This window comes from Lepisosteus platostomus, chromosome 9 (assembly GCF_059453375.1).
Source record: "Lepisosteus platostomus isolate fLepPlt1 chromosome 9, fLepPlt1.hap1, whole genome shotgun sequence".
In the NCBI taxonomy this organism is placed as follows: Eukaryota; Metazoa; Chordata; class Actinopteri; order Semionotiformes; family Lepisosteidae; genus Lepisosteus; species Lepisosteus platostomus.
Window position 1 is genome coordinate 2,550,001 of NC_142619.1, and position 15,418 is coordinate 2,565,418.

The window sequence follows — 15,418 nt, forward strand, 5'->3', positions numbered from 1 at the left end:
GGCTTTACTGTGCTGTACTGTGTTTTACCCTGATCTCACTGGGCTTTACTGCGCTGTACTGTGTTTTACCCTGATCTCACTGGGCTTTACTGCGCTGTACTGTGTTTTACCCTGATCTCACTGGGCTTTCCTGCACTGTACTGTCTTTTACCCTGATCTCACGGGGCTGTACTGTGCTGTCCTGCATTTTACCACATCAGGAACTCTGTCTAGCCTGTATTTATAAGGCGCCTTTCGAGGAACATCATCTCAAGATGCTGTGCAGTAAAACAATCCACAGAGACACAAGGGAAGTTGGGAACTGAACAGAATTAAATAATTAACAAGTCTGGAGCTGGACATGACTGGGGACACAGAGGACACCCCCACCCAGGGACAGGCGCTGTGCCGAGGGATACAGGCAAGGAGAGGAGACGGTGACCAGGCAGGCTCTGGGACAGACTCGTCCTCGCGCAGCAAGGACAGGCAGACACTGAGGGACAGAGGCGCTGACAGGCAGGCAGGACCCTGACGTCCCCTGATCGTCCTCTCTTTCTCCCTTTCCAGGGCTTGTGACTGGTGTCAGCTGTCAGAAACCCACAGGTACTGAACACCCCGTCTCTCTCTCAGTGTCCCTGTCTCACTCTCAGTGTCACTGTCTCACATACAACCTGTCTCACTCTCAGTGTCACTACGTCACACAACCTGTCTCACTCTCAGTGTCACTGTCTCACACACGACCTGTCTCACTCTCAGTGTCACTACGTCACACACGACCTGTCTCACTCTCAGTGTCACTGTCTCACACAACCTGTCTCACTCTCGGTGTCACTTTCTCACACAACCTGTCTCACTCTCAGTGTCACTGTCTCCACACAACCTGTCTCACTCTTAATGCTACTGTCCCTCTCTGTGTCACTGTCTCACACTCAACCTGTCTCACTCTCAGTGTCACTGTCTCACACACAACCTGTCTCACTCTTAATGTCGCTGTCTCACACACAACCTGTCTCACTCTTAATGCCACTGTCTCACACGCAACCTGTCTCTCTCTCAGGTTCACTGTCTCACTCTTAATGTTACTGTCTCTCTCTCAGTGTCACTATTTTACACTCAACCTGTCTCACTCTGTGTCACCCTCTCACTCTTAATGTCGCTGTCTCACACACAGCCTGTCTCACTCCCAATGTCACTGTCTCACACACAACCTGTCTCACACACACACACACACACACACACACACTCACACCAGGACCAGTCCAGCACAGGACACACACACACACACTCACACCACAGAAACGCGAGAACAACTTGCAAACTCCCCCCCACACCGCACCCCAGGGCCCCAGTGCTGCCCGTAGTGCCTGTCCTGCCCCCCGGGGATCTCTCTCCCAGCGCCCCCTGACCCTCCTGTCTCCCGTGTCTCAGTCCAGCCGTTCCCCAAGTTCTCCGTGGTGTACGCCTGGGACGAGCTCACGCTGGTGTGCCTCAACACTGCCAACACTGCGGACGTTCGCTGGACCTTCAACTCCCAACCGGTCAAAAACAACCCAGATTTCCAGGTGGAAAACGGGAGACTGCACATCAAGTCCGCCTCAGACAAACACACAGGAGCCTACAGCTGCCAGGCAGGAGGGACTCAGAGTGACGCTTACAACCTCTCTGTGAAGAGTAAGGAGAAAAACTGTGTCCAGTCAGTGTGTCTGTATGAACCCCTCTCTCTCTCAGTGCAGTGTTAATGTACTGGAGTGTCCAGTCAGTGTGTCTGTATTAACCCCCCTCTCTCTCAGTGCAGTGTTACTGTACTGGAGTGTCCAGTCAGTGTGTCTGTATGAACCCCTCTCTCTCTCTCAGTGCAGTGTTAATGTACTGGAGTGTCCAGTCAGTGTGTCTGTATGAACCCCTCTCTCTCTCTCAGTGCAGTGTTAATGTACTGGAGTGTCCAGTCAGTGTGTCTGTATGAACCCCTCTCTCTCTCAGTGCAGTGTTAATGTACTGGAGTGTCCAGTCAGTGTGTCTGTATGAACCCCTCTCTCTCAGTGCAGTGTTAATGTACTGGAGTGTCCAGTCAGTGTGTCTGTATTAACCCCTCTCTCTCTCTCAGTGCAGTGTTAATGTACTGGAGTGTCCAGTCAGTGTGTCTGTATGAACCCCCTCTCTCTCTCAGTGCAGTGTTCATGTACTGGAGTGTCCAGTCAGTGTGTCTGTATGAACCCCCCTCTCTCTCAGTGCAGTGTTAGTGTACTGGAGTGTCCAGTCAGTGTGTCTGTATTGACCCCTCTCTCTCAGTGCAGTGTTCATGTACTGGAGTGTCCAGTCAGTGTGTCTGTATTGACCCCTCTCTCTCAGTGCAGTGTTAATGTGCTGGAGTGTCCAGTCAGTGTGTCTATATGAACCCCTCTCTCTCTCAGTGCAGTGTTAATGTACTGGAGTGTCCAGTCAGTGTGTCTGTATGAACCCCTCTCTCTCTCAGTGCAGTGTTCATGTACTGGAGTGTCCAGTCAGTGTGTCTGTATTAACCCCTCTCTCTCTCAGTGCAGTGTTAATGTACTGGAGTGTCCAGTCAGTGTGTCTGTATTAACCCCTCTCTCTCTCAGTGCAGTGTTAATGTACTGGAGTCTCCAGTCAGTGTGTCTGTATGAACCCCTCTCTCTCAGTGCAGTGTTAATGTACTGGAGTGTCCAGTCAGTGTGTGTGTATTAACCCCTCTCTCTCTCAGTGCAGTGTTAATGTACTGGAGTGTCTAGTCAGTGTGTCTGTATGAACCCCTCTCTCTCTCAGTGCAGTGTTAGTGTCACTCGGGGTCTCTCTCTCTCTCTCTCAGAGTTTCGGCCCCCTGCCCAGCTGGTGCTGACCTCCTCCTGGACAGTGACGCACGTGGGCGACCGGGTGGAGATGCTGTGTGAGGTGGGAGGAGACTCCAGGGACTGGGCGTTTAAGATTTACAGGAAGCCGTCAAAAGTGAGCGGGCGTGACCGACAGCTCCGGATCGAAGACCTGACGCCGGGCCCGGACGGCTCTCTACAGTACACCCTCCTTAACGCGCCGAAGAACTACAGCGCCACCTACTGGTGCGAGCACAAAGACAGGAAACTTCGGAGCAACGCCGTCGTCATCAAGTCGTCAGGTGAAGCACGCCCCGCTCGGCTCTCCCTGTCGCTGTCCGTGTCCGTGTTTCGGATCCCAGAGACGGGCGCCGTGACCCGAGGGACGAGCTCTCACCCCGATCCAGGGACGGGGGCAGGAAGATTTCGGAGAGGAGCTCCGACAGCCGAGCGGAGGAATCGGGGAGTCCTGAGGCAGCTCTCCGTGAGATACCTCTGGAGACGCTGATGGACACTGCTGCCTGGATCCTGGTCAGACTGGACCGGCGATCTCTGGACTGTAGGGGTACAGACTGACCCAGACTGGACCGGCGATCTCTGGACTGTAGGGGTACAGTGTGACCCAGACTGGACCAGCGATCTCTGGACTGTGGGGGTACAGACTGACCCAGACTGGACCGGCGATCTCTGGACTGTAGGGGTACAGTGTGACCTAGACTGGACCAGCGATCTCTGGACTGTGGGGGTACAGACTGACCCAGACTGGACCGGTGATCTCTGGACTGTAGGGGTACAGTGTGACCCAGACTGGACCAGTGATCTCTGGACTGTAGGGGTACAGTGTGACCCAGACTGGACCAGCGATCTCTGGACTGTAGGGGTACAGACTGACCCAGAGATCTCTGGACTGTAGGGGTACAGACTGACCCAGACTGGACCGACGATCTCTGGACTGTAGGGGTACAGTGTGACCCAGACTGGACCAGCGATCTCTGGACTGTAGGGGTACAGTGTGACCCAGACTGGACCAGCGATCTCTGGACTGTAGGGGTACAGACTGACCCAGACTGGACCAGTGATCTCTGGACTGTAGGGTTACAGACTGACCCAGACTGGACCGACGATCTCTGGACTGTAGGGGTACAGTGTGACCCAGATGGACCCGCGATCTCTGGACTGTAGGGGTACAGACTGACCCAGACTGGACCGACGATCTCTGGACTGTAGGGGTACAGTGTGACCCAGACTGGACCAGCGATCTCTGGACTGAAGGGGTACAGACTGACCCAGACTGGACCAGCGATCTCTGGACTGTAGGGGTACAGTGTGACCCAGACTGGACCAGTGATCTCTGGACTGTAGGGGTACAGACTGACCCAGACTGGACCGGTGATCTCTGGACTGTAGGGGTACAGTGTGACCCAGACTGGACCAGCGATCTCTGGACTGTAGGGGTACAGACTGACCCAGACTGGACCGGCGATCTCTGGACTGTAGGGGTACAGTGTGACCCAGACTGGACCAGTGATCTCTGGACTGTAGGGGTACAATATGACCCAGACTGGACCAGTGATCTCTGGACTGTAGGGGTACAGACTGACCCAGACTGGACCAGCGATCTCTGGACTGGAGGGGTACAGTGTGACCCAGACTGGACCAGCGATCTCTGGACTGTAGGGGTACAGTGTGACCCAGACTGGACCAGCGATCTCTGGACTGTAGGGGTACAGACTGACCCAGACTGGACCAGCGATCTCTGGACTGTAGGGGTACAGACTGACCCAGACTGGACCGGCGATCTCTGGACTGTAGGGGTACAGACTGACCCAGACTGGACCGGCGATCTCTGGACTGTAGGGGTACAGACTGACCCAGACTGGACCAGTGATCTCTGGACTGTAGGGGTACAGTGTGACCCAGACTGGACCAGTGATCTCTGGACTGTAGGGGTACAGTGTGACCCAGACTGGACCAGCGATCTCTGGACTGTAGGGGTACAGACTGACCCAGACTGGACCAGTGATCTCTGGACTGTAGGGGTACAGACTGACCCAGACTGGACCGACGATCTCTGGACTGTAGGGGTACAGTGTGACCCAGACTGGACCAGCGATCTCTGGACTGTAGGGGTACAGACTGACCCAGACTGGACCAGTGATCTCTGGACTGTAGGGTTACAGACTGACCCAGACTGGACCGACGATCTCTGGACTGTAGGGGTACAGTGTGACCCAGATGGACCCGCGATCTCTGGACTGTAGGGGTACAGACTGACCCAGACTGGACCGACGATCTCTGGACTGTAGGGGTACAGTGTGACCCAGACTGGACCAGCGATCTCTGGACTGAAGGGGTACAGACTGACCCAGACTGGACCAGCGATCTCTGGACTGTAGGGGTACAGACTGACCCAGACTGGACCAGTGATCTCTGGACTGTAGGGTTACAGACTGACCCAGACTGGACCGACGATCTCTGGACTGTAGGGGTACAGTGTGACCCAGATGGACCCGCGATCTCTGGACTGTAGGGGTACAGACTGACCCAGACTGGACCGACGATCTCTGGACTGTAGGGGTACAATATGACCCAGACTGGACCGGCGATCTCTGGACTGTAGGGGTACAGTGTGACCCAGACTGGACCAGTGATCTCTGGACTGTAGGGGTACAGTGTGACCCAGACTGGACCAGCGATCTCTGGACTGAAGGGGTACAGACTGACCCAGACTGGACCAGCAATCTCTGGACTGTAGGGATACAGTGTGACCCAGACTGGACCGGTGATCTCTGGACTGTAGGGGTACAGTGTGACCCAGATGGACCAGCGATCTCTGGACTGTAGGGGTACAGTGTGACCCAGACTGGACCGACGATCTCTGGACTTTAGTGATTGGTAATGTAGTATTCAGTCAATGTCTCTCTCAGTGCAGTGTTCATGTACTGGAGTGTCCAGTCAGTGTGTGTGTATGAACCCCTCTCTCTCTCAGTGCAGTGTTCATGTACTGGAGTGTCCAGTCAGTGTGTGTGTATGAACCCCTCTCTCTCTCAGTGCAGTGTTCATGTACTGGAGTGTCCAGTCAGTGTGTCTGTATTAACCCCTTTCTCTCTCAGTGCAGTGTTAATGTACTGGAGTGTCCAGTCAGTGTGTCTGTATTAACCCCTCTCTCTCTCAGTGCAGTGTTAATGTACTGGAGTGTCCAGTCAGTGTGTCTGTATGAACCCCTCTCTCTCTCTCAGTGCAGTGTTAATGTACTGGAGTGTCCAGTCAGTGTGTCTGTATGAACCCCTCTCTCTCAGTGCAGTGTTAATGTACTGGAGTGTCCAGTCAGTGTGTCTGTATGAACCCCTCTCTCTCAGTGCAGTGTTAATGTACTGGAGTGTCCAGTCAGTGTGTGTGTATTAACCCCTCTCTCTCAGTGCAGTTTTAATGTACTGGAGTGTCCAGTCAGTGTGTCTGTATGAACCCCTCTCTCTCAGTGCAGTGTTAATGTACTGGAGTGTCCAGTCAGTGTGTGTGTGTATTAACCCCCCTCTCTCTTTTTGCTCCTTAGATACCATGGTGATCTTGGAAGCTTCTGGAGACCCTATGTCACTGGGGAACAGTGTAATTCTGGTCTGCAGAGTTTGGGGTGGAGCCATAATCTCAAAAGTGATTTTCTATAAGGATGAGAATTCACTTCAAGTATCCAAATCTGCAAATTTGGAGATTAAGAATAAGAAGGAGGATTATGGAGGAATGTACTACTGTGAGGCCACATACAAGTTCAAAGGCAACACTGGAGGAAGAGAGATCACTGTGAAGTCAGAGATGCAGGAACTCATTCGTGGAGGTAGAGTTCTATATGTCTGCTGCGTCAGCTGAGAGTCTGTAAATCCTGCCTCCACTATTTTGTTAATGCACCCTAGTGTCCAGTCTATGTGTCTGTATGAACCCCTCTCTCTCTCAGTGTACTGGAGTGTCCAGTCAGTGTGTGTATTAACCCCTCTCTCTCTCAGTGCAGTGTTAATGTACTGGAGTGTCCAGTCAGTGTGTGTGTATTAACCCCTCTCTCTCTCAGTGCCGTGTTAATGTACTGGAGTGTCCAGTCAGTGTGCGTGTATTAACCCCTCTCTCTCTCAGTGCAGTGTTAATGTACTGGAGTGTCCAGTCAGGGTGTCTGTATGAACCCCTCTCTCTCTCAGTGCAGTGTTAATGTACTGGAGTGTCCAGTCAGTGTGTCTGTATGAACCCCTCTCTCTCTCAGTGCAGTGTTAATGTACTGGAGTGTCCAGTCAGGGTGTCTGTATGAACCCCTCTCTCTCTCAGTGCAGTGTTAATGTACTGGAGTGTCCAGTCAGTGTGTCTGTATGAACCCCTCTCTCTCTCAGTGCAGTGTTAATGTACTGGAGTGTCCAGTCAGTGTGTCTGTATGAACCCCTCTCTCTCTCAGTGCAGTGTTGATGTACTGGAGTGTCCAGTCAGTGTGTCTGTATGAACCCCTCTCTCTCTCTCAGTGCAGTGTTCATGTACTGGAGTGTCCAGTCAGTGTGTCTGTATGAACCCCTCTCTCTCTCAGTGCAGTGTTAATGTACTGGAGTGTCCATCAGTGTGTCTGTATGAACCCCTCTCTCTCTCAGTGCAGTGTTCATGTACTGGAGTGTCCAGTCATGTGTGTATTAACCCCTCTCTCTCTCAGTGCAGTGTTGATGTACTGGAGTGTCCAGTCAGTGTGTCTGTATTAACCCCTCTCTCTCTCAGTGCAGTGTTGATGTACTGGAGTGTCCAGTCAGTGTGTCTGTATTAACCCCTCTCTCTCTCAGTGCAGTGTTAATGTACTGGAGTGTCCAGTCAGTGTGTGTGTATGAACCCCTCTCTCTCTCAGTGCAGTGTTAATGTACTGGAGTGTCCAGTCAGGGTGTCTGTATGAACCCCTCTCTCTCTCAGTGCAGTGTTAATGTACTGGAGTGTCCAGTCAGTGTGTGTGTATTAACCCCTCTCTCTCTCAGTGCAGTGTTAATGTACTGGAGTGTCCAGTCAGTGTGTCTGTATGAACCCCTCTCTCTCTCAGTGCAGTGTTGATGTACTGGAGTGTCCAGTCAGTGTGTCTGTATGAACCCCTCTCTCTCAGTGCAGTGTTGATGTACTGGAGTGTTATTAATGATCTTATTATCCCCTCTGTCTCTGTACAGTGGAAGTTCCTATAGCTGTGCTGAGTCTCGACAGGAAGCCTCTGGAAGCATCAGAGTCACGTTCAGTGCCCGAGGGCTCCAGTCTCTCTCTCTCCTGCTCCTGCTCCGAGTGCCCCAGGGGCACCAAGTACCGCTTGTACAGGGACAGACACCCCCACTTGGCGCCGTCTGAGGGCCCGTGGACCGTGAGCAGCGAAGCCGAGACCCACTCCTTCCGCTGCACGGCACTGTGGGAGGACGGAGCTTCGGCCTTCAGCCACAGCTTGACCGTAGGTGAGTGGCAGCCTGACGGGCAGGGACGCAGGCCTGGGACCCTGGAGTGAGAACGAAGAGAAGATCACACCTGAGACATGACCGCTACTAACCCGTTACACTGGAGTGGCATGGTACTGCAGTATTGGAACAGTACAGTGTAGTAAACCCCTTAGAAATCACTGTGCTGACTCAGTATATTTCTATGTGACAGCCTTGTAGCAAGTACAGTATCACCCTTTAGAAATCACTGTGCTGTTTCAGTATTACAGTGTTATACTACAGTATTATTACAGTACAGTGTAGTACACAGTAGCACCCTTTAGAAATCACTGTGCAGTTTCAGTATTACAGTGTTATACTACAGTATTATTACAGTACATTGTAGTACACAGTATCACCCTTTAGAAATCACTGTGCAGTGAATGTAGTTTTGTATTATTGCCCTATAAATATTCCAGTATATGTGCAGTACTGCACTACAGCGTGTTGATGACAGTGCAGTGTGGTGTCCTGTACTGTGAAAGCACATGCCTACCCTGTGTCTCCAGAGTCTGCCAGCGATGGGGTGGCCAGTTCTGTGCTGATCATGGTGGTGGTGGTGCTCATCCTCATTGGGGTTGCCATCATCGTCTTTGTCGTCCTCAGGAGGAGACGCAGTGAGTACCAGCTTCTTCACCCTCATCGTGACTGTCCCTCTCCGTACTGTCTCTCTCACTCACAGAGCTGTGCTGTGTGGTCAGTGTGCTGTGTCCATCCTGTGTCCTCTCTCACTCACAGAGCTGTGCTGTGTGGTCAGTGTGCTGTGTCCTCTCTCACTCACAGAGCTGTGCTGTGTCCTCTCTCACTCACAGAGCTGTGCTGTGTGGTCAGTGTGCTGTGTCCTCTCTCACTCACAGAGCTGTGCTGTGTGGTCAGTGTGCTGTGTCCCCTCTCACTCACAGAGCTGTGCTGTGTGGTCAGTGTGCTGTGTCCCCTCTCACTCACAGAGCTGTGCTGTGTGGTCAGTGTGCTGTGTCCATCCTGTGTCCTCTCTCACTCACAGAGCTGTGCTGTGTGGTCAGTGTGCTGTGTCCTCTCTCACTCACAGAGCTGTGCTGTGTGGTCAGCGTGCTGTGTCCTCTCTCACTCACAGAGCTGTGCTGTGTGGTCAGTGTGCTGTGTCCTCTCTCACTCACAGAGCTGTGCTGTGTGGTCAGCGTGCTGTGTCCTCTCTCACTCACAGAGCTGTGCTGTGTGGTCAGTGTGCTGTGTCCATCCTGTGTCCTCTCTCTCCCTCCTTCATCACGACACTTCACTACTAGTCTGGGGGCATGCTGGTCAACACTTGAACAAACTCCCCCTTCCACTGCGGAGCAACAAGTACGGGATTATTCCAATGCTGAAAAGAGAAGAAAAGAAACTCATTTCGGCGGCGTCACACCTGAAGAAGGCCCCGCAGCCGAAACGTTGTGTTTCTTTTCTTCTCTTTCACACGTTCCACGGCAGCCTACGCAAGCTGACGCGCCTACCTACTCGAACGACTTCCTCCATTCACTTCCTACTTCCTGTCCGCGCAACACCGATTTGAGCCCCCCCCGGAAACAAACGCAACCAACCACATTGGTTCCAGGGGGAGCGTTCTCCAAGACGCTTCTTGGGCCGGCTCAACCCTCTCTCTCCCATCCCTCCCTCCCTCCCCCAGCCCCGGAGCCGGTTTACCAGGATGTGCCCCTGACCGCGGTGAAGTCCGGCCCCGAGGAGGGCAAGCACCAGACCCTGGAGGAGTCCCGGAAGAAGGAGGGGGAGTACGAGACCATCGGCCTGGCCAAAGAGGGGGAGGGCGGGAAGAAGGAGGGAGAGGGGGGATACGAGGCCTTGAGGAAGGCCAAGGGGCAGAAGGGAGGGGAGTACGAGACCATCGGCCTGGCCAAAGAGGGGGAGGGCGGGAAGAAGGAGGGAGAGGGGGGATACGAGGCCTTGAGGAAGGCCAAGGGGCAGAAGGGGGAGGAGTACGAGACTCTGGAGCAGAAGGGCGGAGGGGGAGAGCGAGAGGGCGGGAAGAAGGAGGGAGAGGGGGGATACGAGCCTCTGCTCCAGGGCAGGCCAGGGGAGAGAGAGTACGAGACCCTGAAACAGGAAGCGAAGAAGGAGTGAGGGAGGGAGCAAGGGAACGGGAGAGGGAGGGAACGGGGGGCGGGGGGTGGGGGGAGGGGCCAGAGAGGAGCACTGTTGCGCTGACTGGAGGGTCACATGACCGTGGGGAGGGCGTGGTCTGTTGCTGCCAATCACAGATAGGCCACGCCCCCCTTCCAAGTGGCTATTTACAGCAGGACACACACTCACACCAGAGCCAGTCCATCACAGGACACACACACACACACACACACACCAGGGCCAGTCCATCACAGGACACACACACACACACACCAGGGCCAGTCCATCACAGGACACACACACACACTCACACCAGGGCCAGTCCATCACAGGACACACACACACACTCACACCAGGGCCAGTCCATCACAGGACACACACACACACACACACCAGGGCCAGTCCATCACAGGACACACACACACACTCACACCAGGGCCAGTCCAACACAGGACGGACACACACACACACACACACACACACACACACACACACACACACACACACACACACACACACACAGCAGGATCAGAAACCAGAACGGACAGGGGCCTGGGACCCTCCCTGACATGGACTCTCTGCAACAGGGTCCACATCCAGGGTGGGCAGTCCTGATCCGGTCCTGGTTTTCGTTCCGGCCTCATACCTTAATGACATCATTGATCCCAGTAAGTGGATCAGACGTCCAATCAGCTGTGTTTTCCTGGTATGTATCAGGGGGATCTGAGATATGCAGGAATCCGACTTCCAGGATCAGAGCTGCCCTCCCCTTGAGTATAAATTGATATATAGATACAGTATAGAACAGACGTCTATTATATGATATACATATACATAATAATTGACATAAGTAGATGGAAAGACCCAGGACTGGGGTGTATGGAAGAGCAGTAGCAGAGAAAAGGCTGTCCTTTCTTTCAGACTAGAAACTGAAACCTTGAATTGAACCCCAGACTCAGCACCAATCAATAGAAAACACAAGGTTCACATCAAGACCACAACGCAAACGTTTCTGCACAGGAACAAATCCGGACCAATTCAGCACCTTCCCTCCCAAAAATGTGTGAAACGCTTTTATGGTATTGAAGCATTATTTATTAATTTAAAGTTTAGTATTTAATTTTTTAAAAACATTTATGCATCCCTGTATATTCATTGGGCCAGCGTCATCTAAGCTGCAGAGAGAACAAAGAACAAACTGAGTGATAAACACACAACAGGACAGGAGACACAGTGAGAGAGAGGAGATCACAGAGAATCCCTCAGTGATAAACACATACAGCAGGACAGGAGACACAGTGAGAGAGAGGAGATCACAGAGAATCCCTCAGTGATAAACACACACAGCAGGACAGGAGACACAGTGAGAGAGAGAGGAGATCACAGAGAATCCCTCAGAAATAAACACACACAAGAGGACAGGAGACACAGTGAGAGAGAGAGGAGATCACAGAGAATCCCTCAGTAATAAACACACACAACAGGACAGGAGCCACAGTGAGAGAGAGGAGATCACAGAGAATCCCTCAGTGATAAACACACACAGCAGGACAGGAGACACAGTGAGAGAGAGAGGAGGTCACACAGAATCCCTCAGTGATAAACACACACACACAAGAGGACAGGAGACAAAGTGAGAGAGAGGAGATCACAGAGAATCCCTCAGTGATAAACACACACAACAGGACAGGAGACACAGTGAGAGAGAGGAGATCATCGAGAATCCCTCAGTGATAAACACACACAGCAGGACAGGAGACACAGTGAGAGAGAGAGGAGATCACACAGAATCCCTCAGTGATAAACACACACACACAAGAGGACAGGAGACACAGTGAGAGAGAGGAGATCACAGAGAATCCCTCAGTAATAAACACACACAACAGGACAGGAGACACAGTGAGAGAGAGAGGAGATCACAGAGACTCCCTCAGTAATAAACACACGCAGCAGGACAGGAGACACAGTGAGAGAGAGGAGATCACAGAGAATACATCAGTAATAAACACACACAACAGGACAGGAGGTAAGGTTTTTTATTTATCTTTCACATGACTAATGTTTCTTTCATAAGCATTTCATCACATCTAACTGTGCACTGCCAGAAGCTTCAAATATTGTGATTCTGTATTTCTTCCTCTTCTTCAATGCAGAAATAAAAATTGTTACATCTTTTATCAAACAACCAGATTCACAGAAGACATGTGAGCCACTCCAGTCTTTTCTGAATTAACTTTACAGGACTGGACTGACTGGACTGGGAGCTGGATTAGTTATGAACTGGGATTATAATCAAACTCCCACTGACACTGACAGAGCAGCCTGAGACTCTCCAGGCTGGACTGGACTGGTTATGAACTGGGATTATAACCAGACTCCACTGACACTGACAGAGCAGTCTGAGACTCTCCAGGCTGGACTGGACTGACTGGACTGGGATCTGGAGTAGTTATGAACTGGGATTATAATCAGACTCCACTGACACTGACAGAGCAGTCTGAGGCTCTCCAGGCAGGACTGGACTGACTGGACTGGGAGCTGGATTAGTTATGAACTGGGATTATAATCAGACTCCACTGACACTGACAGAGCAGTCTGAGGCTCTCCAGGCTGGACTGGACTGACTGGACTGGGAGCTGGATTAGTTATGAACTGGGATTATAATCAGACTCCACTGACACTGACAGAGCAGTCTGAGGCTCTCCAGGCTGGACTGGACTGGGAGCTGGATTAGTTATTACAAACTTTGTCATTTTTAAATAAAATCACAATTCCTATATTTAGAAAGCAGTTATAATGAATCTGGTTGGTTGAAAAGATGTTTTATCAGTTGCAGTCAAAGTGTACAAAAATACTAAAATGTCAATAAGGTTTTTAGATTACTACATTAACAAAACCACATCTATGTATACATTTTTTTAAAATATTTCATGTCAAGGTGGTGAAAAAGGAATTCTGAAACAGGAATACAGCAGGGAAGAGAAGAGAAAATAAAATCGATTCAATATTTTATATATTTTTCTAATTTTACACAAGCCTACAGCCTAATTATGAATATTACAGCATATCATATAGTTGTTAATATTTCTATTGTTGATTTGTATATTTTGTTCTACTCTGGTGCAACCTTAGCAATAAAAATGATCAATAAACTGTATTCCAATAAAATGTGTCTAAAATGATATTTGGTTAATTAATGTACAATAGAGCACCGACTGGACACTCCAGTACATTAACACTGCACTGAGAGAGAGAGGGGTTCATACAGACACACTGACTGGACACTCCAGTACATTAACACTGCACTGAGAAAGAGAGGGGTTAATACACACACACTGACTGGACACTCCAGTACATTAACACTGCACTGAGAGAGAGAGGGGTTCATACAGACACACTGACTGGACACTCCAGTACATTAACACTGCACTGAGAGAGAGAGGGGTTCATACAGACACACTGACTGGACACTCCAGTACATTAACACTGCATTGAGAGAGAGAGGGGTTCATACAGACACACTGACTGGACACTCCAGTACATTAACACTGCACTGAGAGAGAGAGGGGTTCATACAGACACACTGACTGGACACTCCAGTACATTAACATTGCACTGAGAGAGAGAGAGAGGGGTTAATACACACACACTGACTGGACACTCCAGTACATTAACACTGCACTGAGAGAGAGAGGGGTTCATACAGACACACTGACTGGACACTCCAGTACATTAACACTGCACTGAGAGAGAGAGGGGTTCATACAGATGCACTGACTGGACACTCCAGTACATTAACACTGCACTGAGAGAGAGAGGGGTTCATACAGACGCACTGACTGGACACTCCAGTACATTAACACTGCACTGAGAGAGAGAGGGGTTCATACAGACACACTGACTGGACACTCCAGTACATTAACACTGCACTGAGAGAGAGAGAGGGGTTCATACAGACACACTGACTGGACATTCCAGTACATTAACACTGCACTGAGAGAGAGAGGGGTTAATACAGACACACTGACTGGACACTCCAGTACATTAACACTGCACTGAGAGAGAGAGGGGTTCATACAGACACACTGACTGGACACTCCAGTACGTTAACACTGCACTGAGAGAGAGAGGGGCTCATACAGACACACGGACTGGACACTCCAGTACGTTAACACTGCACTGAGAGAGAGAAGGGTTAATACAGACACACTGACTGGACACTCCAGTACATTAACACTGCACTGAGAGAGAGAGAGGGGTTCATACAGACACACTGACTGGACACTCCAGTACATTAACACTGCACTGAGAGAGAGAGGGGTTCATACACACACACTGACTGGACACTCCAGTACGTTAACACTGCACTGAGAGAGAGAGGGGTTCATACACACACACTGACTGGACACTCCAGTACGTTAACACTGCACAGACACACTTTCCCCCCTGTGCTCAGGAACCAATTTGACAGTGTTGAAAACTGTCAGCAGAGCAGAGTGTCACCTTGTTCCCTTGGCTGATGAGGAAGAACCCGCAGAGATTCATCACTGGCGCCTTCGAGCTTCACCACCTTCATTAATAAGGCAGAACTGGCAGCGACTGGCAGGCCTTCATCCCAACCTGCTCTGAGCCTGACCGCAGACGAACTCGAGACAGATCCACCTGCAGCTGAGACCGGAGAGGGATGTACTATTCATCTGAACGGGGCAAACAGGTCACGCACAAGTGTCTCACCCAGCTGGGTCTGGAGAGAAGCCAGGGTATCGGCTTCAACCACAGGGCTGGGCACCTTGTTCCCCACCCCCACCACCCTCTGTGTAAAGACGCCCCTCCTGTCCTGACTGGAGGAGCTCACCCAGCTGTGTCTGGAGAGAAGCCAGGGTATTGGCTTCAACAACACACCTGGGCAGCTTGTTCCCCACCCCCACCACCCTCTGTGTAAAGACGCCCCTCCTGGCCTGACTGGAGGAGCTCACCTGTCTGGAGAGAAGCCAGGGTATCGGCTTCAACCACAGGGCTGGGCAGCTTGTTCCACACCCCCACCCTCCTCTGTGT

General features: G+C 51.4%; 2 protein-coding genes across 2 annotated transcripts in view; one reads left to right on the plus strand and one right to left on the minus strand.

Moving 5' to 3' along the window:
* LOC148654360 (uncharacterized) overlaps window positions 1–13,531 on the plus strand; it is a 25,141-nt gene extending 11,610 nt beyond the window's left edge. Inside the window, exons 2-8 of the mRNA XM_088646487.1 lie at window positions 547–582; window positions 1,408–1,650; window positions 2,804–3,106; window positions 6,358–6,636; window positions 7,976–8,248; window positions 8,779–8,886; window positions 9,912–13,531. Of these exons, the coding sequence (XP_088502613.1) occupies window positions 547–582; window positions 1,408–1,650; window positions 2,804–3,106; window positions 6,358–6,636; window positions 7,976–8,248; window positions 8,779–8,886; window positions 9,912–10,363 (1,694 nt within the window). The 3' untranslated portion in view covers window positions 10,364–13,531. The remainder of the gene's footprint in view (window positions 1–546; window positions 583–1,407; window positions 1,651–2,803; window positions 3,107–6,357; window positions 6,637–7,975; window positions 8,249–8,778; window positions 8,887–9,911) is intronic.
* LOC148654361 (uncharacterized) overlaps window positions 6,689–15,418 on the minus strand; it is a 24,912-nt gene continuing 16,182 nt past the window's right edge. Inside the window, exon 7 of the mRNA XM_088646429.1 lies at window positions 6,689–7,037. The gene's annotated coding sequence lies outside the window, so the exon portion shown is untranslated. The remainder of the gene's footprint in view (window positions 7,038–15,418) is intronic.